The sequence below is a fragment of the Manis javanica genome, chromosome 2, assembly GCF_040802235.1.
Source record: "Manis javanica isolate MJ-LG chromosome 2, MJ_LKY, whole genome shotgun sequence".
NCBI lineage: Eukaryota > Metazoa > Chordata > Mammalia > Pholidota > Manidae > Manis > Manis javanica.
In genome coordinates, this window is record NC_133157.1 from 58,685,558 (window position 1) to 58,705,285 (window position 19,728).

The 19,728-nt window shown below is 37.0% G+C and overlaps 1 protein-coding gene across 30 annotated transcripts in view; it reads left to right on the forward strand.

Moving 5' to 3' along the window:
• PTPRD (protein tyrosine phosphatase receptor type D) overlaps positions 1-19,728 on the forward strand; it is a 2,165,650-nt gene that overhangs the window by 2,130,723 nt on the left and 15,199 nt on the right. For all 30 annotated transcript variants that reach the window (XM_073228519.1, XM_073228521.1, XM_073228522.1 and 27 more), the window contains 3 exons: positions 17,506-17,791; positions 18,220-18,398; positions 19,014-19,140. In XM_073228519.1, the coding sequence (XP_073084620.1) occupies positions 17,506-17,791; positions 18,220-18,398; positions 19,014-19,140 (592 nt within the window). The remainder of the gene's footprint in view (positions 1-17,505; positions 17,792-18,219; positions 18,399-19,013; positions 19,141-19,728) is intronic.

The following is a 19,728-nucleotide window of genomic DNA, read 5'->3' on the forward strand; positions in this document are numbered from 1 at the left end:
GTTGCAGGTATCTGGAGAGTGTTCATCTTCATTGTGTAGCATTCCACTGAATAAGTAAATCACACTCTGTATTATTCCTTCTAGCCTCTGTGGTCATTTGATTTTTTTTAACATTCTAGATATTTATTTATTATATTTTATATTGAATATAATTAATTAAATATAATTAACTATAAGATACATACAATAAAATGTACATATCTTAGTGTATATATGCTCATGTAACCATCACCCAGGTTAAGATATCAAACATTCTCACTAATTTTTCCCCCTTCATCTTTTCCACCCATCCCCTTAAGCCCCCTCCCCTATGGTGACCACATGTCTGTTCTTTGTGTTCATCGGTCCATTTCAGTTTTCTTTGTTTTATTTTTTATAACCTACATATAAGTGAAATCATATGGTTTTTGTCTTTGACATTTCACTTAGCATGTCATCCACATTGCCACAAATGGCAACATTTCAGTGTTTTTTATGGCCAAGGAATATCCCCTTGTATATATGTATGGCATCTTCTTTATCCATTCAGCTATTGGTGGACACTTGTGTTTTTTCCATATCTTGGTTATTGTAAATAATGCTTTGATAAATATAGGAGTGCATATACCTTTTTGGATTAGTGATTTTGTTTTCTTCAGATTAATTTCCAGAAGTGGAATGGCTGGGTCATATGGTATTTCTATTTTTAGTTTTTTGAGAAACCTCCATACTGTCGTCAATAGTGGTTACACCAATTTGCAATCCTAACATCAATGTGGAAGGATTCCCTTTTATCCACATCCTTGCCAGCATTTGTTCTTTCTTGTCTTTTTGATATTAGCCATTCTGACTGGTGTGAGGTGATACCTCCTTGTGGTTGTGATTTGCATTGCCCTGATGATAATTGATGTTAAGCATCTTTTCATGTGCCTGTTTGCCTTCTATATGTCTTCTTTGGAAAAATGTCTATTCAGATGCTCTGCCTATTTTTAAATTGGATTGTTTGTTTTTATGGGTGTTGAGTTGTATGAGTTCTTTATGTATTTTGGATATTAACCCCTTATTGCATATATTATTTGCAAATGTGTTCTCCCATACAGTGGGTTGCCTTTTGGTTTTATTGATGATTTTCTTTGCTGTATACAGAAGCTTTTGTAGTTTGATGTAGTCCTACTTGTTTAGTTTTGCCCTGTTTCCCTTGCCTAGGGAAACATGTTCAGAAAAACATTATTAATGTTAACGTTGAAAAGTTTATTATCTATATTGTTTCTAGGAGTTTTATAATTTCAGATCTTATATTTAAGTATTTAATCCATTTACAGCCAATTTTTGTGTATGGTATAAGACAATGATCTACTGTCATCATTTTCCATGTGACTATCCAGTTTTCCCAGCACCATTTACTGAGGAAGACTGTCATTTCCCCATTGTAATCTCTTGCCTCATTTGTCATATATTAACCATAAACACATGGGTTTATTTCTGGGCTCTCTATTCTGTTCCATTACTCTATATATCTGTTCTTGTGCTGGTACCATACTGTTTTGATTACCATAGCTTTGTAGTGTCATTTGAAATTAGGAGTGTGATACCTCCAGCTTTGTTCTTCTTTCTTAAGATGGCTTTGGCTATCTGGGATCTTTTATGGTTCTACAAAAATTTTTATATTATTTGCTATAATTCTGTAAAAATATGTCACTGGTATTTTGATAGGGATTGCATTGATGGCTCTGGGCAGTATGACCATTTTAAGAGTATTAAATCTTCCTATCATGAGGAAGCTTGGAATAGCTTTCCATTTATCGGTGTTATCTTCATTTTCTTTCATCAGATTCCTTATAGTTTTCAGAGTACAGGTCTTTCACCTTTTTAGTTAAATTCATTACTAGGCATTTTATTCTTTTTTATGGAATTATAAATAGGGTTGTTTTGTTGATTTCTCTTTCTGTTCATTTTTGTATACAGAAATATAAGAGATTTCTGTATATTGATTTCATATCCTGAAACTTTACTGAATTCATTTTTAATTCTAATAGTTTTTGGTAAAATTTTTAGCATTTTCTATATCATATCATATCATCTGCAAATAGCATATCATCAGCAAATACTCACAATTTACTTCATCCATATCAATTTGGATGCCTTTTATTTCTTTTTCTTGCCTGGTTGCTATGGCTAGGACTTCTGGTACTATGCTGAGTAAAAGTGGTAAGAGTAAGCATTCTTCTCATGTTCCTAATCTTGGAGGAAATGGTTTTAGCTTTTTACCATTGAGTATGATATTAGACTTGAGTTTGTCATGTATGAACTTTATTATGTTGAGGAATATTCCCTCTGTATCCACATTGTAGAGACTTATATCATAAATGGATGTTGAATTTTGTCAGATACTTTTTCAGCATTTATTGAGATAGCCATATGGTTTTTATCCTTCCTTTTGTTAATGTGGTATTAATTTGTGGATATTGAGCCATCCTTGTATCCCTGGAATAACTCCTACATGGTCATGGTGAATGATCTTTTTCATGTATTTTTAAGTTTGGTTTGCTAGTATTTTGTTGATTTTTGCATGCATGTTCCTCAGGGACATCAGTCTTTAATTTTATTTGGGGGGGCAGGAGTAGTGTCATTATCTGGTTTTGTATCAAGGTGATGCTGGTCTTATAGAATAAATTTGACAGCTTTTCTTCATATTTTTATTTTTCTGGACTCTTCTAAGGAGGAGAGGAGGATAGGTATTAACTCTTATTTAAATGTTTGGTAGAATTCTCCTAGTAAGCCATCTGGTCCTGGTTTTTTGTTTGTTGGGAGTTTTTTGATTACCACTTCAATATTGTTACCAGTAATTAATTAGTATACTCAGATTTTCTACCTCTTCCTGGCTCAATTTTGAGAGATTGCATGTTTTAGGAATTTATTCATTTCTTTTAGGTTGTCTAATTTGTTGGCGTATTATTTGTTATTGTAATGTCTTTTAATCTTTTGTATTTTTAGGTGTCACTTGTAACTTCTCATCTTTTATTTCTGATTTTACTTGAGTCCTCACTCTTCTTGATGAGTCTAAGGGTTTATCAATTTGTTTACCTGTTCAAAGAAATAGCTGTTAGTGTCACTGATTTTTTTTGTCTCTATTTCACTTATTTCTATTCTGATATTTATTTCCTTCCTTCTACTAACTTCTGGCTTTGCTTGTTCTTCTTTTTCCAGTTCTTTTGGGTGTAGGGTTGGATTGTTTGAGATTTTTCTTGTCTATTGAGTTAGGCCTGTAAATTCTATGAACTTTCCTCTCAGAACTGCTTTTGCCACATCCTAAAGATACTGAATTATTCTATTTCTATTTTAGTTATTTACTGTAATTTATTTGTTGACACACTGGTTGTTTGGTACCATGCCACTTAGCCTCCATGTGTTTTTTTTCCCTTTTTTTTTTCTGTAATTGATTTCTAGTTTCATCCTGTTGTACGATTTCACTCATCTAAATTTATTGAGACTTGTTTTGTGGCCTAACATGTGATCGATCCTGGAGAATGTCCCATGTGCACTTGGAAAGTGCATATATTCTGCTGTTTTTGGATGTATTGTTCTGTATGTATCTATCTGATCCATTTGGACATTCAAAACCACTGTTTCTGTATTGATTTTCTGTTTGGATAATCAATCCATTGATGTAAATGGTGTTTAAATTATTTCAATCAGTAAAAGGTGAACCTTTAAGAAATCAAATGGGCATTTTAATTGTAAGTATTTAATCATGGGCAAAAACTGAATTTCTTCCCTGGACAGTAAAGTCTAACCATTAAAGATATGAGGTCAGAAATGGTGTCTGGGAGTTCACCACTGCATCCCTTTCCCCTAAATCTATGTCGCACATAAAAAGACACTCAGTAATTTGGAAAAGTGAAGACTGAGTGGAAGTGTCATACAAAACAATTCCAGAAGCAAAGCCATGCAACAATTTTAAATAGTTTAATGATTTGTGTTATATAGTTAATAATAAAGGGTAGTAGCATTATTCTTAAATGCCATATAAAGTGGCTTCCAATATTACTTGACTGTGGGGATGGAGGCTGGGAGTAGGCTATGGACCAGATTTTGTGGGCATGAGCCCTGTAGAACACATTCATTATGAAAAGCTTTGTAAATGTTGAGTCTGGGGATTGCATTCTAATTAGCATTATGTCTGGTATTAATGGAAATGTATGCTGCCTCCCTGAGAATCATCAGGATAATAAGCATCCCATTCCCAATGTCTTCCTCCCTATATGAGGTAGATTAAGTCTGAAAAGAAAAGCATTTAGTCCCTTCCCAGAAAGAGAAACACCATGTAGTGTCCCTGATGTTATGAAAAAGTTCTCTTCCTTGAATGGAATCCTTACCAAGGAGCAGTTTGCTCGTCCCTGATCATCACATTCTTTCCATGCCCAGAGCAGACAGATAGGAAACCAAACTAGCTATTGCTCTTCTCAGATGCATTATATTTGCTGCTTCTATGGTCTGTTGGGTCCAGCCCTTGGTTTGCCCCTCTGTGAGGGGTTCCAGTCCACTAAGGAAGGCAGCTCGGGTTCCCAGGATGGTCCTAAACTCTGTGAATGAGGCTGCTGATGCATTTGATATAATGAACATCACCAAGCTGTTCCTGTGTCTCTTGGGGAGCTGCTAAAATGAGGCTTGCCTTCAGAGGGAAGCTTCCAGAGGGAACAGTTTGACTTCAGTGAATTCTTATTCCTCTTATAATAGTTAGGGAAAGCAGCTCATCTATACCAGTTATTAGAGAGTGAGGAGACTTGGTGTGTCCCTAGAAACTCTGCCCTTCAAAGAAAGGATTATCTGTACAGCAAAATGATCCCATAGCATGCGAGATTCCTCCTGACTGGTGTCAGTTTTGGCAGACATCTTTGAGTCTATGTATACAGTTTGCCAGATCGGTGTCTTTATGTTAAATGCCTGTCAATTACTCAAACACGGTGATTTATAAGTTTCTTTAATAAAAGGGTAAGTTGTCACATGCTGCTGCTCATCATCTATATATTTTAATGCTTCTGAATATTTCCATATAATTATATTTAATACGGTAAACTGTAAGTGCTGTAATTTCCTTTGACCTATGTTGCAGTTACATACATTACTTGATCATTGCTCTCAATGAATCATTTTATGTACACGTATTTAGTTAATTGGTTATTTTTTTTCCTGCCTATGTTTATATTTAATATACTCTATAAGGGAAAGGAAATCATTCTGCTTGCAGCTGAGTCTGGTAAAATAGCAATTAGGTTCTATCAGAACAAACAGCTGTCAATAATGAGTTCTGAATTAAAATTACTAGTGAAGAAAGGAATCTAGACATCTGCAGGGAATGTGAAAATATTTTTATAACATAATAGCTGAGATCTGGACAAGGGTATCACTGAGTTTTCTCAGCTGTACCTGCAGTATATTTTGAAATATTTCCAGACAGACACTGAAATTCATGGCCTAAACGAGGCTGCATTGTTTTTTCATGTTGGCTGCCTTTGAACAGAGTGTATTTTGATTTCATGTAATCAGCATGAAAACTTTCTATTTCAAACTATTTTGCTGTGCCCCCAGTCATAAAATGAAACTTAAAAATAGTTCTGTTATCTTTGTATTGTGTGTCTTTCCAATCAGAGTTCTATTGCTTGGATATTTTTCTTTCTGTCTTGGAAAAATAGTTTTGAGTCTTATTACATGGTATCTGATTTGCTCGAATTGGGGTTGTTTCTTGAAAAGAAAACTTGCAAGGTGGGCTTCTGGCATCTGAGTTTTATTATAAGATAATTCTATATGTTTGCAGATATCTGGAGATATTAAAGTATTTGGCCTTAAAAGAAAGCAAACCTCATGTTTTTGAAAGCAATCTTTACATTGTCCTCTTTGCATTGAAGTTTTAACTCAATTAGGTCAAAAACCTATATGAAAGAGAGAACAAGATTTAAAAATACACACATGTACACACATGCACAGATAATTAGGAGTATATTTAATACATTTTTTTGTCCTTGTTTACTCAAAACATATTAGAGGAATGTCTCTGTATCCTTGTTACCCAAAGTGTGGCCCACAGACCAGCAGAGTCAGCATCACTTTGGAGCCTGTTGGAAGTGCACAATCTTGGGTTCCACTCCAGACCTACTGAACTGCAGTCTCTGTAGCAGAACCCAGAAGCTGGTTTTAACACTGCCTAGCAATGTAGAAAGATCACTTGGATAGACAAAAATAATGCATAAATACCTGGCGGTACATTGTGTGGTGATTGATATACAGAAGTGGAACATCTCATTTTGTATTTATTGAATTGATTATTGACTATAATGTTTCATCTCTTCAGTGCCCCAGCCTTGTGGCTGTGTCTTCCATTTCTGACATTGCCCTGCACAAGAGACAAAGCCTGTCCTCTCTATGCCCATCCTCAAATGTGACCAGTATGTCATTCTAAGTACACATAATACTAACTTCATTAATTATGCCATCAACTTGTATGATTATTACACTTACTGTAAGTCACCCATCTATCTGAAACCCATAGAGCTGACATTGATACAACTAGTTAATACATAGCCAAGTACATATAGATCTACTGTGATAGTCTTTCAAAGGGCATCTAATTCATTTTTCTTCAGATAGTTGAACAGAGTGGGGAATCTAATTTTTCAAGTAAAGGACAATTTCAAGCACAGCATCTCTCCTTTGGACCAACATTCTTATAGCCTAAATTGATAGAATCATAACCTTGGGTCCATCTGGGGAACCTCCAAGTAAAACTGTCATCTATTTTCAGTAAAATCCATTGCTGGAAGTATGAAGATATGAGTCTGGGAAAGAAGAGGACTCAGGTCTCAGCTCTGCTAGTAACAGTCCTGTGATCTTGGTCAAATTCCTAACTCTGCCTAGCTTTCAGTTTCCTCCTTCAAAAAAATCTAAGCAAACAAATGAGTTGAAAGAGTTGGTGAGGAATACTGATGCCTTATTTCAGAAATACTGTGAGTTTCAGAACCAAGATCAGGCCCCTGGGGGACAACAACAGAGAGGCCTGCTGGACATCTTCATGGTGAGATGAATAGGCAATGCAGGGACTGTGTAAGACAGTAGGTAAATTGGTTGTATTGTGCAACCAAATTTCCTGTCTTTGCACTGCCTTAAAAAAGCTTGTAGGAATCAAATGAAAGGACGAAACAAAACATGGAGCTATCAGTTTATAACACCTGACTTAGAATCCTCAAAACCACTGGACCATTTATGTTTAAATGAAATAACATTTTTAAAAAGCAAAAACACAACCCCTCCCCCAATATCTTGCCATTTTGAGAAAATGTTGATATGCTTTGCAAAACGATCAAAATAAAGCTGCTAATGTGAGTATCTTGCAAAAAAACATATTTGACTCTGTTTAACCAGAGTCAGGAGTAATAATAGCATTTATGCTGCTAATGGTGAACCTGCTATGTGCGCTGAATGGATTGTATACATTCTCGTCTACATGATTGTTACTTTCTTTGGGTTGAGAAATACACAATCTATGCAGTTTTACATGGCAGACCTGATTAACAGTATATCCACTTCCAAAATGTGGATACGTTTGTGTCATTCGAGATAAAATTTAGAATATAGACTGAAATGATATGGACATCTGCAAAGAAAATTTCTCTGAAAATGATACAGTTCCTTATAATTCAATAGCATCATTCAATTGACCTCATTCAGATTCAAGTCAACTACCAATTATCAGGGCCAAATGAGTCTGTTTCTGCCTCCTCTCTCCATCCTTAAAATAACACCTGCTGTGGCATATTCAGGTGATCTTTATAGACATATTAGCCTTCTAATTTTTCTTGAACATCACATTTTAAGAGTAATAGGAAATGTGTTTGGCAGATAATGTTGGGACAGAGCCAAGATCACACAGAAATCTTTGGAGGATTTCTGTTTGAGTCAACATACTTAGGGGGAAAAAACAGATTAGGCCCATGTAGATTGTTTTCTGTAGATCTGTTCAAGAAATCCCCCTTCACCCATCATGGGAAAAATTAAATGTCCTGAGGGAATATGATGTGATGAGGTCGCTCGTGATCTCTCAATATGCTAGAGTAGGATATTGCCCCATGCTCCGTCTCTGGTTCTTCTCTGTTGGTGAAGTGTGAACTTCGGGCATCGAGGGTGCCACCCAAGAGTGCAATGTTACTTCTTTCTAGAGAGATCAAGGTTCTGAGTCATTTTATCCAAACTTTTGCTTATTCTAACTCTTTACTAAGTATTCTCCTCCTCTATGATGTCTTCTGTATCTGCCTGCTTTCTGAAACTCTTTCCTTAAAAGCCAGCACTGGACGATAAGAACAACTCCAGGCTGTATGAGCTGTCATGTCAGCATCACCCAGACTTGTCCTAAGAATCCACCAATGGATGGATGATATTCTTAAGCTAGATGAATAGGAGTTCACCTTCTCTCTCCACCCCTTCGGGGCCTCAACTGTTGATTGATCCTTAATATTTTTAAAGTGGTAAATTTTTACCCATTATTTGATATTTCTTTTTAATTCCATTACTACATGATTATTTTGTCCTTGCTTAAAAACAAAAAATCAAACACTTCAACTAAGGTGAAAGTTGCCTCTTACCACCACCCTCACAGAATTAGGGTATCTGCAGATCAAATTCTAGGCATCAGCATGTATGCATATAAAAATATATAATCTTGTACGGGCTTTTTAAAAAATGTAAGTGGCAATATATAATATATTGCCGGTAATATATTGTTCAGCAACATATTTAGATAGGCTCAACAGTGTCTTAGAAACTTCTGGTCAATTTAAAGATTTACCTCATTCCTTTAACTGTTACATAGTATTCTTGGTATTTATATACCATAGTTTATTTAACCATTTCCTTAGTCACTGTAACTGTTTTACCTAATTTGTTATTTCAAATAATGCTGCAGTGAAACTCCCTTTCTAAGATTCTCTGTGCATATGTACACACATCACACATACTTCCATGAAAGACTTCTAGAAGCAGAGGTGCTGTGTCAAAGAATATGTGCACTTAAAATTTTAATGAGCATTGAGAAATTGCCCTACCAAACAACCATACCACATAAGCTCTATAGCCTGTGTTTTACAGGAGGGATAAATTCTATTGCGTTTCAATGACAATTTGTTCAAAAGAACGTATTATATTTATAATAATATATGAAAGTGAATTAGGCAGATGAATAGTTTGAATAGTTATGTCAAAGAAATCTGTATAATTTCTCTGGCCATTCTAGGTAAGAGATGCCAGAGGATGTAATACGAAAATATTTATGGGTTACATTTTGTAGAGAGCCCCAAATATTCTAGAGAAGCCCAATATAGCTGAATATTAAGTTAATATATTCATTTTTAACAAAAAAGAGGAGTTTCAACTGGCAGCCATTTCAGGATCACATCACAGCTTTATTAGGATAGTCATTTGATTACTCCTTTAAACCTCAGTCATAAAACTCAATCCATTCTCATAGATGTCTTTTGTAAATATTCTTGCAGTTCATAAATGCCATTTTTATTATAGCAGAACTGTAATATACACTCAAATTATGAGCAGATATATGTACAAAATGCTCACCATGATTTTTGGTCCATATTTTACTGTCTTTGCACCCAACTAAATGGTCTGTGAAATCTCCTAATTCTGTTGTCTTTCTTTGCCAGATCATTGAAGTATCCGTAAAGGGTCAGCATTAAAACTCCACCAGATTAATCAGAGAAGCCAACTTTTAAGCACATCCACAGAATGATTTTAGTACACAATAGTCCCCTTATGCCTCTTAATGTTTTCCTTTTCCACATTACTACCGTATCGCATCACGGGACATTAAGCATATTTCAACTCGTGGGACTAACTCAATCATGTTTTCAGAAATTGAAAACAAATGTTGTAATTGGATGAATGATAATATTGAAGTAATAACAATTTCCTAGTAGGCGAACTTGTTTAATGGATTGCATAGTCTTTCTGCTTGTAAACACTTGAATGTCTATTGCTCACTGAAACCATTGTTTTGTTGTTTTTTGTGGCAAAAGTTGGTTAATAATTTGGTTTGCTTTACAGGAATCATTGTCCTCACTGGAAGGTAACTTAGAAAGTTGGTTTTACTTCAAGGGCAATAGGGACCAACCTTATGCTAGATTTGATTTAAAAATGCTATCTTCTTCCCTTTTTTGCTAGAATTTTCTGTAACATAATAAATGGGCTAAATTGTGCTGGCCTCAGCCTGAAGCACAGGGTTATGCACTCTTTTTTTAAAAAAGATACTCAGAAAAATTTGTCTCTGTGCTTGGCAACTACTCCGACAGAAAACAGATAAAAATAAGGGTGGTTTATCAGGTTTGCTGTTCTTATCGTGTTTCTGGTTGAAGGCTGTTAAAATGATGAAAAACAAACAGCACTAAATAGGGTTTCATCATTATTGCTGCTGTGGGGAACTGAGTTCTCCAGGATCAAAGAAAAATGCATTTGCTTGTAGAACTACAATCCTTCATTTTGAGAGGTGCACTGCACTCAGATACTGATGGATGAAAAATAGAGCAAATTGGAGAAGGAAGTGAAATATGTGCTGCTATGAGAACTTGGAAATTCAAACAAGAGTAGTCTGGCATACTTTTAAAAGCTCTGAATTTTCAGTGTTCAATTTCTTAAGAAAAAGGTAGTGCCTGACATTTATTATTTCGGAGCAACTGGAGTAAAGCGTAAGCACAGGTTGTTTCCATCTCATCAAATTATAAGAACTCCCTTGATATCTATATTTGTCATTGATCCAGAAGAGGGCCTAATATCTTTAAACTTGTATTTTTAAAAGTTTGCAACTCAACTTGAGTACCTTTGATTTCCTGGCAAGGAAATTGCCATGAGAAAATTTCAACACAGTGGAGACAGTCACCTGATGTCCTCCCCCCAAGGAGATTATCAGCTGGCATGAAGATAATAGCCAGAAGACAAAAATAAGCTAAGGCAGCTGCTGATAAGGAAGTCTGAATTGCCAAAGGGCTCCAAGGAGGAATAAACCTTGATCAATTCTTGATCAAGGATGCAGCAGGTGAGATGAATCTTGAAGAAAGGTACATATCAACAGGTAGACATGATAACAAGTAGGAAGGACCTATATCAGCGAAGGCCCAGAGGTGGCAGAGCTTCAAAGATGCTGTGCTTGCCAGGAGCTGAGGTAAAGCTATGAGTCTTGTAATAAAACTCCATTAAAACAGGCAGTTTTAACGGTGATACCAGTGCCTAAGACACATCCAGATGAAATTTTTGAACCTCTAAGGGAAAAAACCACAAGTACATGAGACAAACATTGCTGTTAAAAGATCAAAAATCTGACTAGCCTATGACTTCTTCAAAATGCAGAGGAAGAAACTAGAGCAATATATTTAAAGTTTGAAGAGATGATATTGGAGTCCAGTAATCCTGCAAATAACCAAATTCTTGGTCCTATGTAAAGGCAAATAAAGAATTTCTCAGATATGCAAGGCATCAAAAATAATACTATCCATTCATATTTTATGTGAAGCATCATTCAAAGACATATTCCAGGGCACCAAGAGGTATATTAAGGAGCTCAAGAATAGATAAATCATGTCATCACAGTGAACTATGAGCAAGTTAACAGATTTTAAATAATTTGTTAAAGGGTTATACATTGAATAAAAATATTAACAATCCTTAAAATGGAAAATAAAGGTATGAAGCACACCCTTTTTCCTCACTGCCTTCCAGCTACGCTGGCTTCTCTGTTAGGTATTGTGTTAGTCTGCAAGAGCTGCGATAATAAAGTACTGCAGTGCGGGTGCCTTAAACACCAGAAATTTATTGTCTCCCAGTTCACGAGGCCAGAAGTCCAAGATGAAGGTGCTGTCAGGGTTGATTTCTGGTGAGACTTTCCCTCTTCACTTAAGGTGGCCGCCTTCTAGCTGTGTCCTCACATGGCTTTTCTTCTGTGCATATGCACAGAGAGAGAGAGACAGAGAGAGACATCTGGTGTCTTTTTCTATTCTTGTAAGGACACTAGTCCTACTGGATCAGGGCCCCAGCCTTATGGCCTCACTTAACCTTAATCACCTTCCTAACGATCCCTTCTCTGAATACAGTCACATTGGGGTCAGGACTTCAACATAGGGATTTTGAAGGGACAGAATTCAGTCCCTAACAGGTATCAATTTAAGTGACACTTCCTCAGACTCTGCATCCTGCAGAGTCACCCTCACATCAGTTGTTAAAATTTATACTTACATATTTAACTCCAGATTACTTAATATCTAATTCCCCCACTAAAATATAATCCTCATGAGGAAAGGACCATGTTTGTTTTGGTTATCACTTCCCTGGTGTCTTAGCATACGGTGGGCTCTCAAATATTTGTGGGGTAATAGCCTGCAGAGCCTTCTGAAAGAGTGTACAGCAAATGTGGATAGAACAGCAAAGTAATGGGCACTTTCCTGTCTGTTCCTGGAAGGTGGGAATGGATAAATGGGGTGGAGGGTGGAAGGCTGGAGGGGGAAGTAGTAGTTGCTATTTTCCTTCATGTAAGTACATTGACAACATCGCATTTCAAACTACAAATGTGACATCGCTGAGTGCAAAGCTCGGGAGAAATACTCAGTACATACTATTATATAATATTTTCACCTCAAGAGTATAAATGTGAAATAATTAGGAAGCAAGTGTTTTAAGTATTATCTTTATTTTTAATGTATTTATTTGAGCAAAATTTTTGAGAATTTAACAGCTGGCTCTCACCAGCTCCAGCACACCATTGATGAATAGTTGAATAAAATTGTATGGGTTGAATGCACAGAAGTTTCTAATTTATTATTGTGTAGGATAAGAGGCAAAAATAGTTCTAGCTGACTGTTAAATTTTAGACCTGAATGTCAAGGAAAGAGACTGAGAGTGGGAAGAGCAGAGTTGAACAGTCAAGATGCTGACTAATTTTGGAATCTATTCATTTCCAGAGAAACTTAAGGACAGTTTGAAATGTAGGTCTCCCCTGATGCTCCAAAAAAGGGCTATCACATCAGACATCTTTTCTTTTTGAAGATTCTTGTTAACCCATCGAGGGGAATGAGAGAAAGGAGTACAGAACTGTGGGGACATTATTCACATTTGGGGGGCTGGCAGTGGTTATGTAAATTAGAGAAAGAGATACAGATGGAAAAACCCAGAGAGGCAAGAGGATGATCAGCACAGGAATCAAGCAGAAAAAAAATGAGAAAAAAAAAACAAAAACCAGAACATTACTTAGTGAGGCACCATCTGAAGGGATGCGGGAGGTTTCTGAAGATGCTGTTTAGGGTTTATCTTTGATACGGGTTTCCAACCTGATAGGAGCTCTGCCCTGTCACGGAGGACACGGAACCACTGCACATGAGTCGCAGTTCTCGTTGGCTAATTCCACGTGCTACATGTTTCAGGTTATTTTTTTTTTTTTGTCTTTTAGATAATTATAAAATTTCCTCTTTTCTACCACCAATCTCAAGGGGGTATCTGACATCTCCCAAACTCCCTCAGTCAGTGTCGTAGAAACCAAGGAAGAAAGGCTTTTCAAGGAAATGACATTAGAGGCAGTTAAACACTATCATAGGTACTTTACAGTGGGGTCAGCCCCAAGGTCTCTGTACCTGGCAATTGTTGCTGACTCAAACGGCAGAAAGCAATGAGAAGCTTTCATGGTGCCGTGAGGCAGGGTGCTAAAGTTTAGCACCTCAGAACCTGCATTTGGGTCCCTGTTTGGCCGTTTACCCTTCGCCGTATGACCTCAAGGCAGTCCAAGCGTCGTGAATCACAGAAGGGGAAAGGCACCGTGCAGACATTCGCTGACTGCCTCCCAGGGAACCAAGCAGTGCGGTGGGATTGGGCTTTCCTGCCGTCTCCTTTACCACAACAGTATATGTGGAGGCAGAAAGTAACTCTAACGTGGGGTGAAGTATCACCTTATTAGAAACACAGGGAGACAAGGGAGAGTAGCCTGAGGGGCGCATGAAAGCCAGATCTTCGAAAGCCTGATGTCAGATGGTCCTTCGGGAGCTCTGCCATTCACCCACTCTTCGCGTTGCCTGTCCCTCCTCGTCAGCTCCGGAGGTAGAATTTTAAAACCGAGTTTGCACCCACCAAATAACTGCCTTTTCCTTTATGTTTGCAAAACACTTGGTACCTTTAATTCAGCCTGAAGTCATACTAGATAGTTAACTAGAGTTAATTATCACTCCCATGATTTAAGGAAACTGGGAATACAGGGAAAAGTTGACTTCTTCAAGGGCACCCACTGGGTCCTGGAAAAAGTATCTTAAAACTCATGGTCTTACTTCAAGGTACAAAATGTTTAAAGCCCTCAAGAAGGCTTCGTCCCAGAGAAGAGGTAGCACTGCAGTTCCAAGGGTCACCTCCTTCCCTGTCACCCATATGACAGGAATACTGGGCAGTTAACAATATTTTGTGTTTTGGGGAGAAAAAAATAGCTTTTGCACAATTCATAGCCTCTTTTGTTCCTTCCCACAATGCATGTTTTAGATTCATGCACATACTTGATTTTTTTCCTCACCCATTACCACAATGAAGAGGTTGACATTGTTGGAGCTGGAGTTATTCCTACCAATTTTGCAAAGGTTCCTGTGGTATATTTCTGCAGGAATATAGAACTATGCATCATCCAGACATTTGAATGGTCCCTGATGCATATTTTGAGAAAGCATTCTTGCCATTATTTAGAATTGGCTTGATATGCAGGGTCCAGTTATAAAGCTTTCAGTGTGGTTCCCCCCAGGAAGGATGGCATGAAGTTGTATCTAGTTAGAAACAATGCATGGTTAAACTGAAAACAACATAGAAAGGCAACACAGAAAAAAAAAAACATATTACTCATAGACTTAACCTGCCAAACCTGTGGCTTGCCTGCTTTTTCCAGGTTAAGTCTTACTTTCTCTTGATTGCAATGTGATGGCATGTCAGGAGACCAAGACATGGGGTCTGCTCAAAGCATTTTCCCATCGCCCTCTTCCCTGTCAAAACCTTTGTGGGGCAATCCTCTGCAGTCTGAACCTTCATCCTATGGAGGATTTATTTCACAACTTGAGAATCCTGATCCTCAGTAGGTTTACTCAGCCTGGATGGGCTGCTCACTACATGAGGCTTCCCATGCCAATCACCAAACCACTCATGTATTTCACAAACATTGCTGAACACTGACTACATGTCCAGTGTGCAGGCAACACACAGATAGCAGAGCATACGGTTGCTGCCCCTGAGACATGCTCTTGTATTTATGGAAAGCGGCCCTACCAGACCAACCAGCAGTGTGATGTGACAGGTGCTGCAGTAGAGTGGTATTTAAAACACCCCTCAAGTAATCTGGGACAGAGGGTGGTTAATCCTTCCTGGGGTGAGGGAGGGAGGAGGTGAGGAGTGTTAGGGAAAACTGGCCATGTCACCGGTTTATTTCATAGAATGAACTAAATAGAATGGGACTTCGTAGATCTCAGGTCTTGGGTTTCTAATTATTTTGTGCTAAGAATGTGTAATCATTTCTAAGACTCTTTGTCCCAGAAGGCTTTTGCATTACATCTCAGTGTCGTGTAACTTTGTGGTTTAGACCTTAAATGTAGTCATAAAATCGGTATCCAGAGGTATCCAGACTACTGACAGCCATTTCTTATGTCTGAGAGGTCATAAAAAAGTAAGAAATTTGTAAATAGTGGTTATAGCATGTCCACTTCACCTAGTCTGTAAACCTCAAACTTCAGGATTCCTGCAAGGAAGCTGGATTTGATCTGTACTACTCAGTAGTAAAGAAAGGTATTGTTCATTAATGCTCATTGACCACCTTGCAGCCACGTGTAAAGAAACAGAGAAAGGAATAGAGTGAAATTGCCATTTCAGTTGAGTCAGGCACCCTAGTGCTCATTAAACTCATTCATTTGGAGTTCTGGTACATTCTTTGCACAAAAGCCTCACTAGACCTATGAAGTTTCACGTGTAGCTCTCAGAGCCAGCAGTATGATTGCAGAGGCCATTCCTTTTCTTTTACTGTACGTTTTTTCTTTTCTTCGGTCCTTCAAGTGCTTATTCAAATGCTACCTCTTGCACAAAAACAGCACATCCTTTTTTTTGTATTGTATTAGTTGTGTAAGTATTATCTCCATTGATAGACACTGAGCTTTAAAAGTAGGATCTAAATCACCTTTAATATTGCATCCCCTATGTTACTTACCAAAGTACTTCATTATTCATTGAATGATGAGATGGATACATTGATGAATAGATGGACAAATAAATGAACACATAGACATACAAGTGACAGGAAGCAGTGACATTTAGCTAATGAAGGAGGTTGTCCCTTGGTGTCTGAATATGGTGATATATATCTATTCCCATTAATTACATGTTTCCCACCCAGGCTAACATCCATGATCAGAAGGAGAAAAGCATGTTGGATTCAACCATACTTAACACATGAACTGGACTCAGACTAAAGGGTTTGATAAAAATGAGGCAAACCAAGCTAACCTTGAGATTTAAGAACACGGATGTGTTATTTTGTTAGTATTCTATTCAACGCTTAAGGAAAGCCCAATGTTGGGCATTTCAAAGTATATGACTCAGTAATCCAGTTTAATAAATTAGATTGTCTTCTTGGAACAACAGATCTTGTCTTTCTGCTTTGATGATTCGCTCACCTCCTTTTCATTGAATTGGTTTCCACCAACTGGAAAATGACCCATAAGTCCAGGAGTAATGGAGTTTAAAAAATGCCTCAGAGCTTCTTCAATAACGAAGATTGAGGCTTTTATTTTCCCACACAAAATACTTGAATTTCATCTGGAATTCCAAAATACATTCAACTGTGTAAGAAAAGGGAGTAAAACCAAGAAACACACCCACACTCTCTAGTGATTGCATTTTATTAAGAATTTCTTTCCACTGAGAATACCCTGCACTGTTTTTAGTGTGCAATGACATTTTAATATTTTAATTATATACTTCTCACTAGGTTGGGTTTAGAACTTAGTTGCTGAGTTTTAGAGTATGAAACGTTTCAACTTGAGTGATTTATATTTTGTTTTTGTTTTTGTAAACCAAATGAAAATAGTCTAAGATGGTTTGCAAAAAATATATAGCCTAATCATATCTTGAGCAGTTTTTTTTATGTCTTCTAATATAAACAAAGCCTGTGGGTTTTTTTTCCTTAGTATCCTCAAAATAATGTCCATCTTGTGTTACATGATCCAAGAGCATGGATTTAATATTTTTACATTTTGAAACCAAACTAATTTTTCTTTATATTTTATTCCCTACCCTCTGGTTATGGTAACTTGATAAGACTTTTGACTTTAGAGTACTCCCAAATCATCACAACAGCTATTTGAGTAGAATTAATGAGTTTGAAACCTATTTAGTAAGGATAATGAAAAAAATTTTATTATGTTTTGGTTTCCTGATAGATTTATTTGGACTTTACTTTTCTCTTTGTTTTCCGTGTAGTGCGGGAGTTGGCCGAACTGGTTGTTTCATCGTAATAGATGCCATGTTAGAAAGAATAAAGCATGAAAAAACTGTAGATATTTATGGCCATGTAACTTTAATGAGAGCCCAGAGGAATTATATGGTTCAAACAGAAGACCAGTACATCTTTATCCACGATGCACTGTTAGAAGCAGTGACTTGTGGAAATACCGAAGTGCCAGCTAGAAACTTGTATGCCTACATTCAGAAGCTGACACAAATAGAAACAGGAGAGAATGTCACAGGAATGGAGCTTGAATTTAAGGTATGACGTTGGATATGATGTGGTAAGTCAGGAGCAAGTCATTCGGGAATTGTCTTTGAGTAGTGGCTTCACTGTCTTCATCTTTCAGATTTGCGAAATTACAAGATTCACTTGACCTTCTCAGGTGTCTGACTATAAAATACTCTTCCTCTTTCCCATTTCTGTTCTCTGCCTTTCTAACAATACCTTGAACTCTCTTGTACCTTAATTTAAACTGAGAGATCATACTCTCAGAACATAATACTTAAAAATTCAGTAGGCTATATGGAGTCATTAGGTAGAAGTGAAAAGCAGTACAGTTTGAAAAATGATTTGCTTTATCGTAAATGAAAACTTTATATCTAAAGAGAAAATCTCGGGCATGATGTATTCAAACCATAGGTTAAAATCATCTTTGTTTTGTTTTACCTTTTTTTTCTATTCAACAGCGTCTAGCCAGCTCTAAAGCTCACACCTCAAGATTCATCAGTGCCAATCTTCCATGTAATAAATTCAAAAATCGCCTTGTTAATATTATGCCATATGAATCCACAAGGGTATGCCTGCAGCCGATCCGAGGAGTGGAAGGATCTGATTACATCAATGCCAGTTTTATTGATGGATACAGGTATATACTCTTGTTCCCCTAACAGTCCAAAGCCTTGATATTTACATGTGCCCTAGTTTCATAGCCAGAATGAATTTCATCTCAATTCAAAGCTTTTTCTTTCTGCATAGGTCAGCATTCAGTCCCTTAGAATTTGCTTTTTATTATTTTGAATAGGAGTAAGAAGTAGTCATGAAATTTTTAATCTGGCCTTCTAAACACTTCTTTCAGAAGCTGTTTGGATGTGGAAGGAGTTAACAAAAGAGCTAACTTTGTACCATATTTCATGCATTTAATAGATTGTGTAAGAATCATTTCTACAAAATGAACCCACATAATTGTTTGTTAAATGATTTGTATGACATATAAAATTGAGCTATTATCATTGCATGAACATTTAAATAATAATGATAAAGATACACAGCATAATATTAACTAAGCAATTTCTTTAGCGAAATCCCAAAAATGTATTAAATGTTCTTATTTGGTCACACAGTCTTAATGGAAACTTACTGCAATTGCATTAAGAGTACGTTTTCATTTTCTATTATGGGGTTTCATGTTTATATATCAGTTGTGAACCTTTGCTTGTTTTCTGATTACTTAAACATGATATTTTAATTCTCTGTGATTCAGACAACAGAAAGCCTACATTGCTACCCAGGGGCCCTTGGCAGAGACCACTGAAGACTTCTGGCGGATGCTCTGGGAGCACAATTCCACCATCGTTGTGATGCTCACCAAGCTGCGTGAGATGGGCAGAGTGAGTGCCTCCCCATAAGACATTCACTCTGTGGAGAAAGGAGGATCTCATCTGAACAGCCCAAGGGCCAGTGTTGTTTCTCTGAAATGCAGGGTACTCCAGACATATTCTGGGACATCCATTATTCTTTGTGGGTTTTTAACTTGCAAGGCCACATCAAGTTGCTTAATTTGTGTGTTTTGAAGAAAGATCTAACACTTTGTTTGCAGAGAAATATAATCACAGAGACAAGTAAGTTAGATGATTACCCTTGTTTGACTTATGTCCTGACTCTCAGTGTGTTCTTATTTCCTTTCGCTCTGGATAAGCGGGAGTTTTTCAAGAGCAAATGTGCCAGCATTTCTCTGTGTGAAGGAACTTGACTTTCTTTCATCCCTGAGACAAATTCTTACTTCCCCACCTCTACTCTCACTGAATAAACTGTTGGAAAGTTATGTAGTTTTCCTAGGAATATAATCTTGTCATCTCAGATCTACTTAAAAGAAACAAAAGATTATTCTGAAAAATACATGAAGTCTTAAAGACAAAGAAGGATCTACCACTTAGATTCAAGTCACAAACATTTTGCCATGTTTGCTTGAGACATTT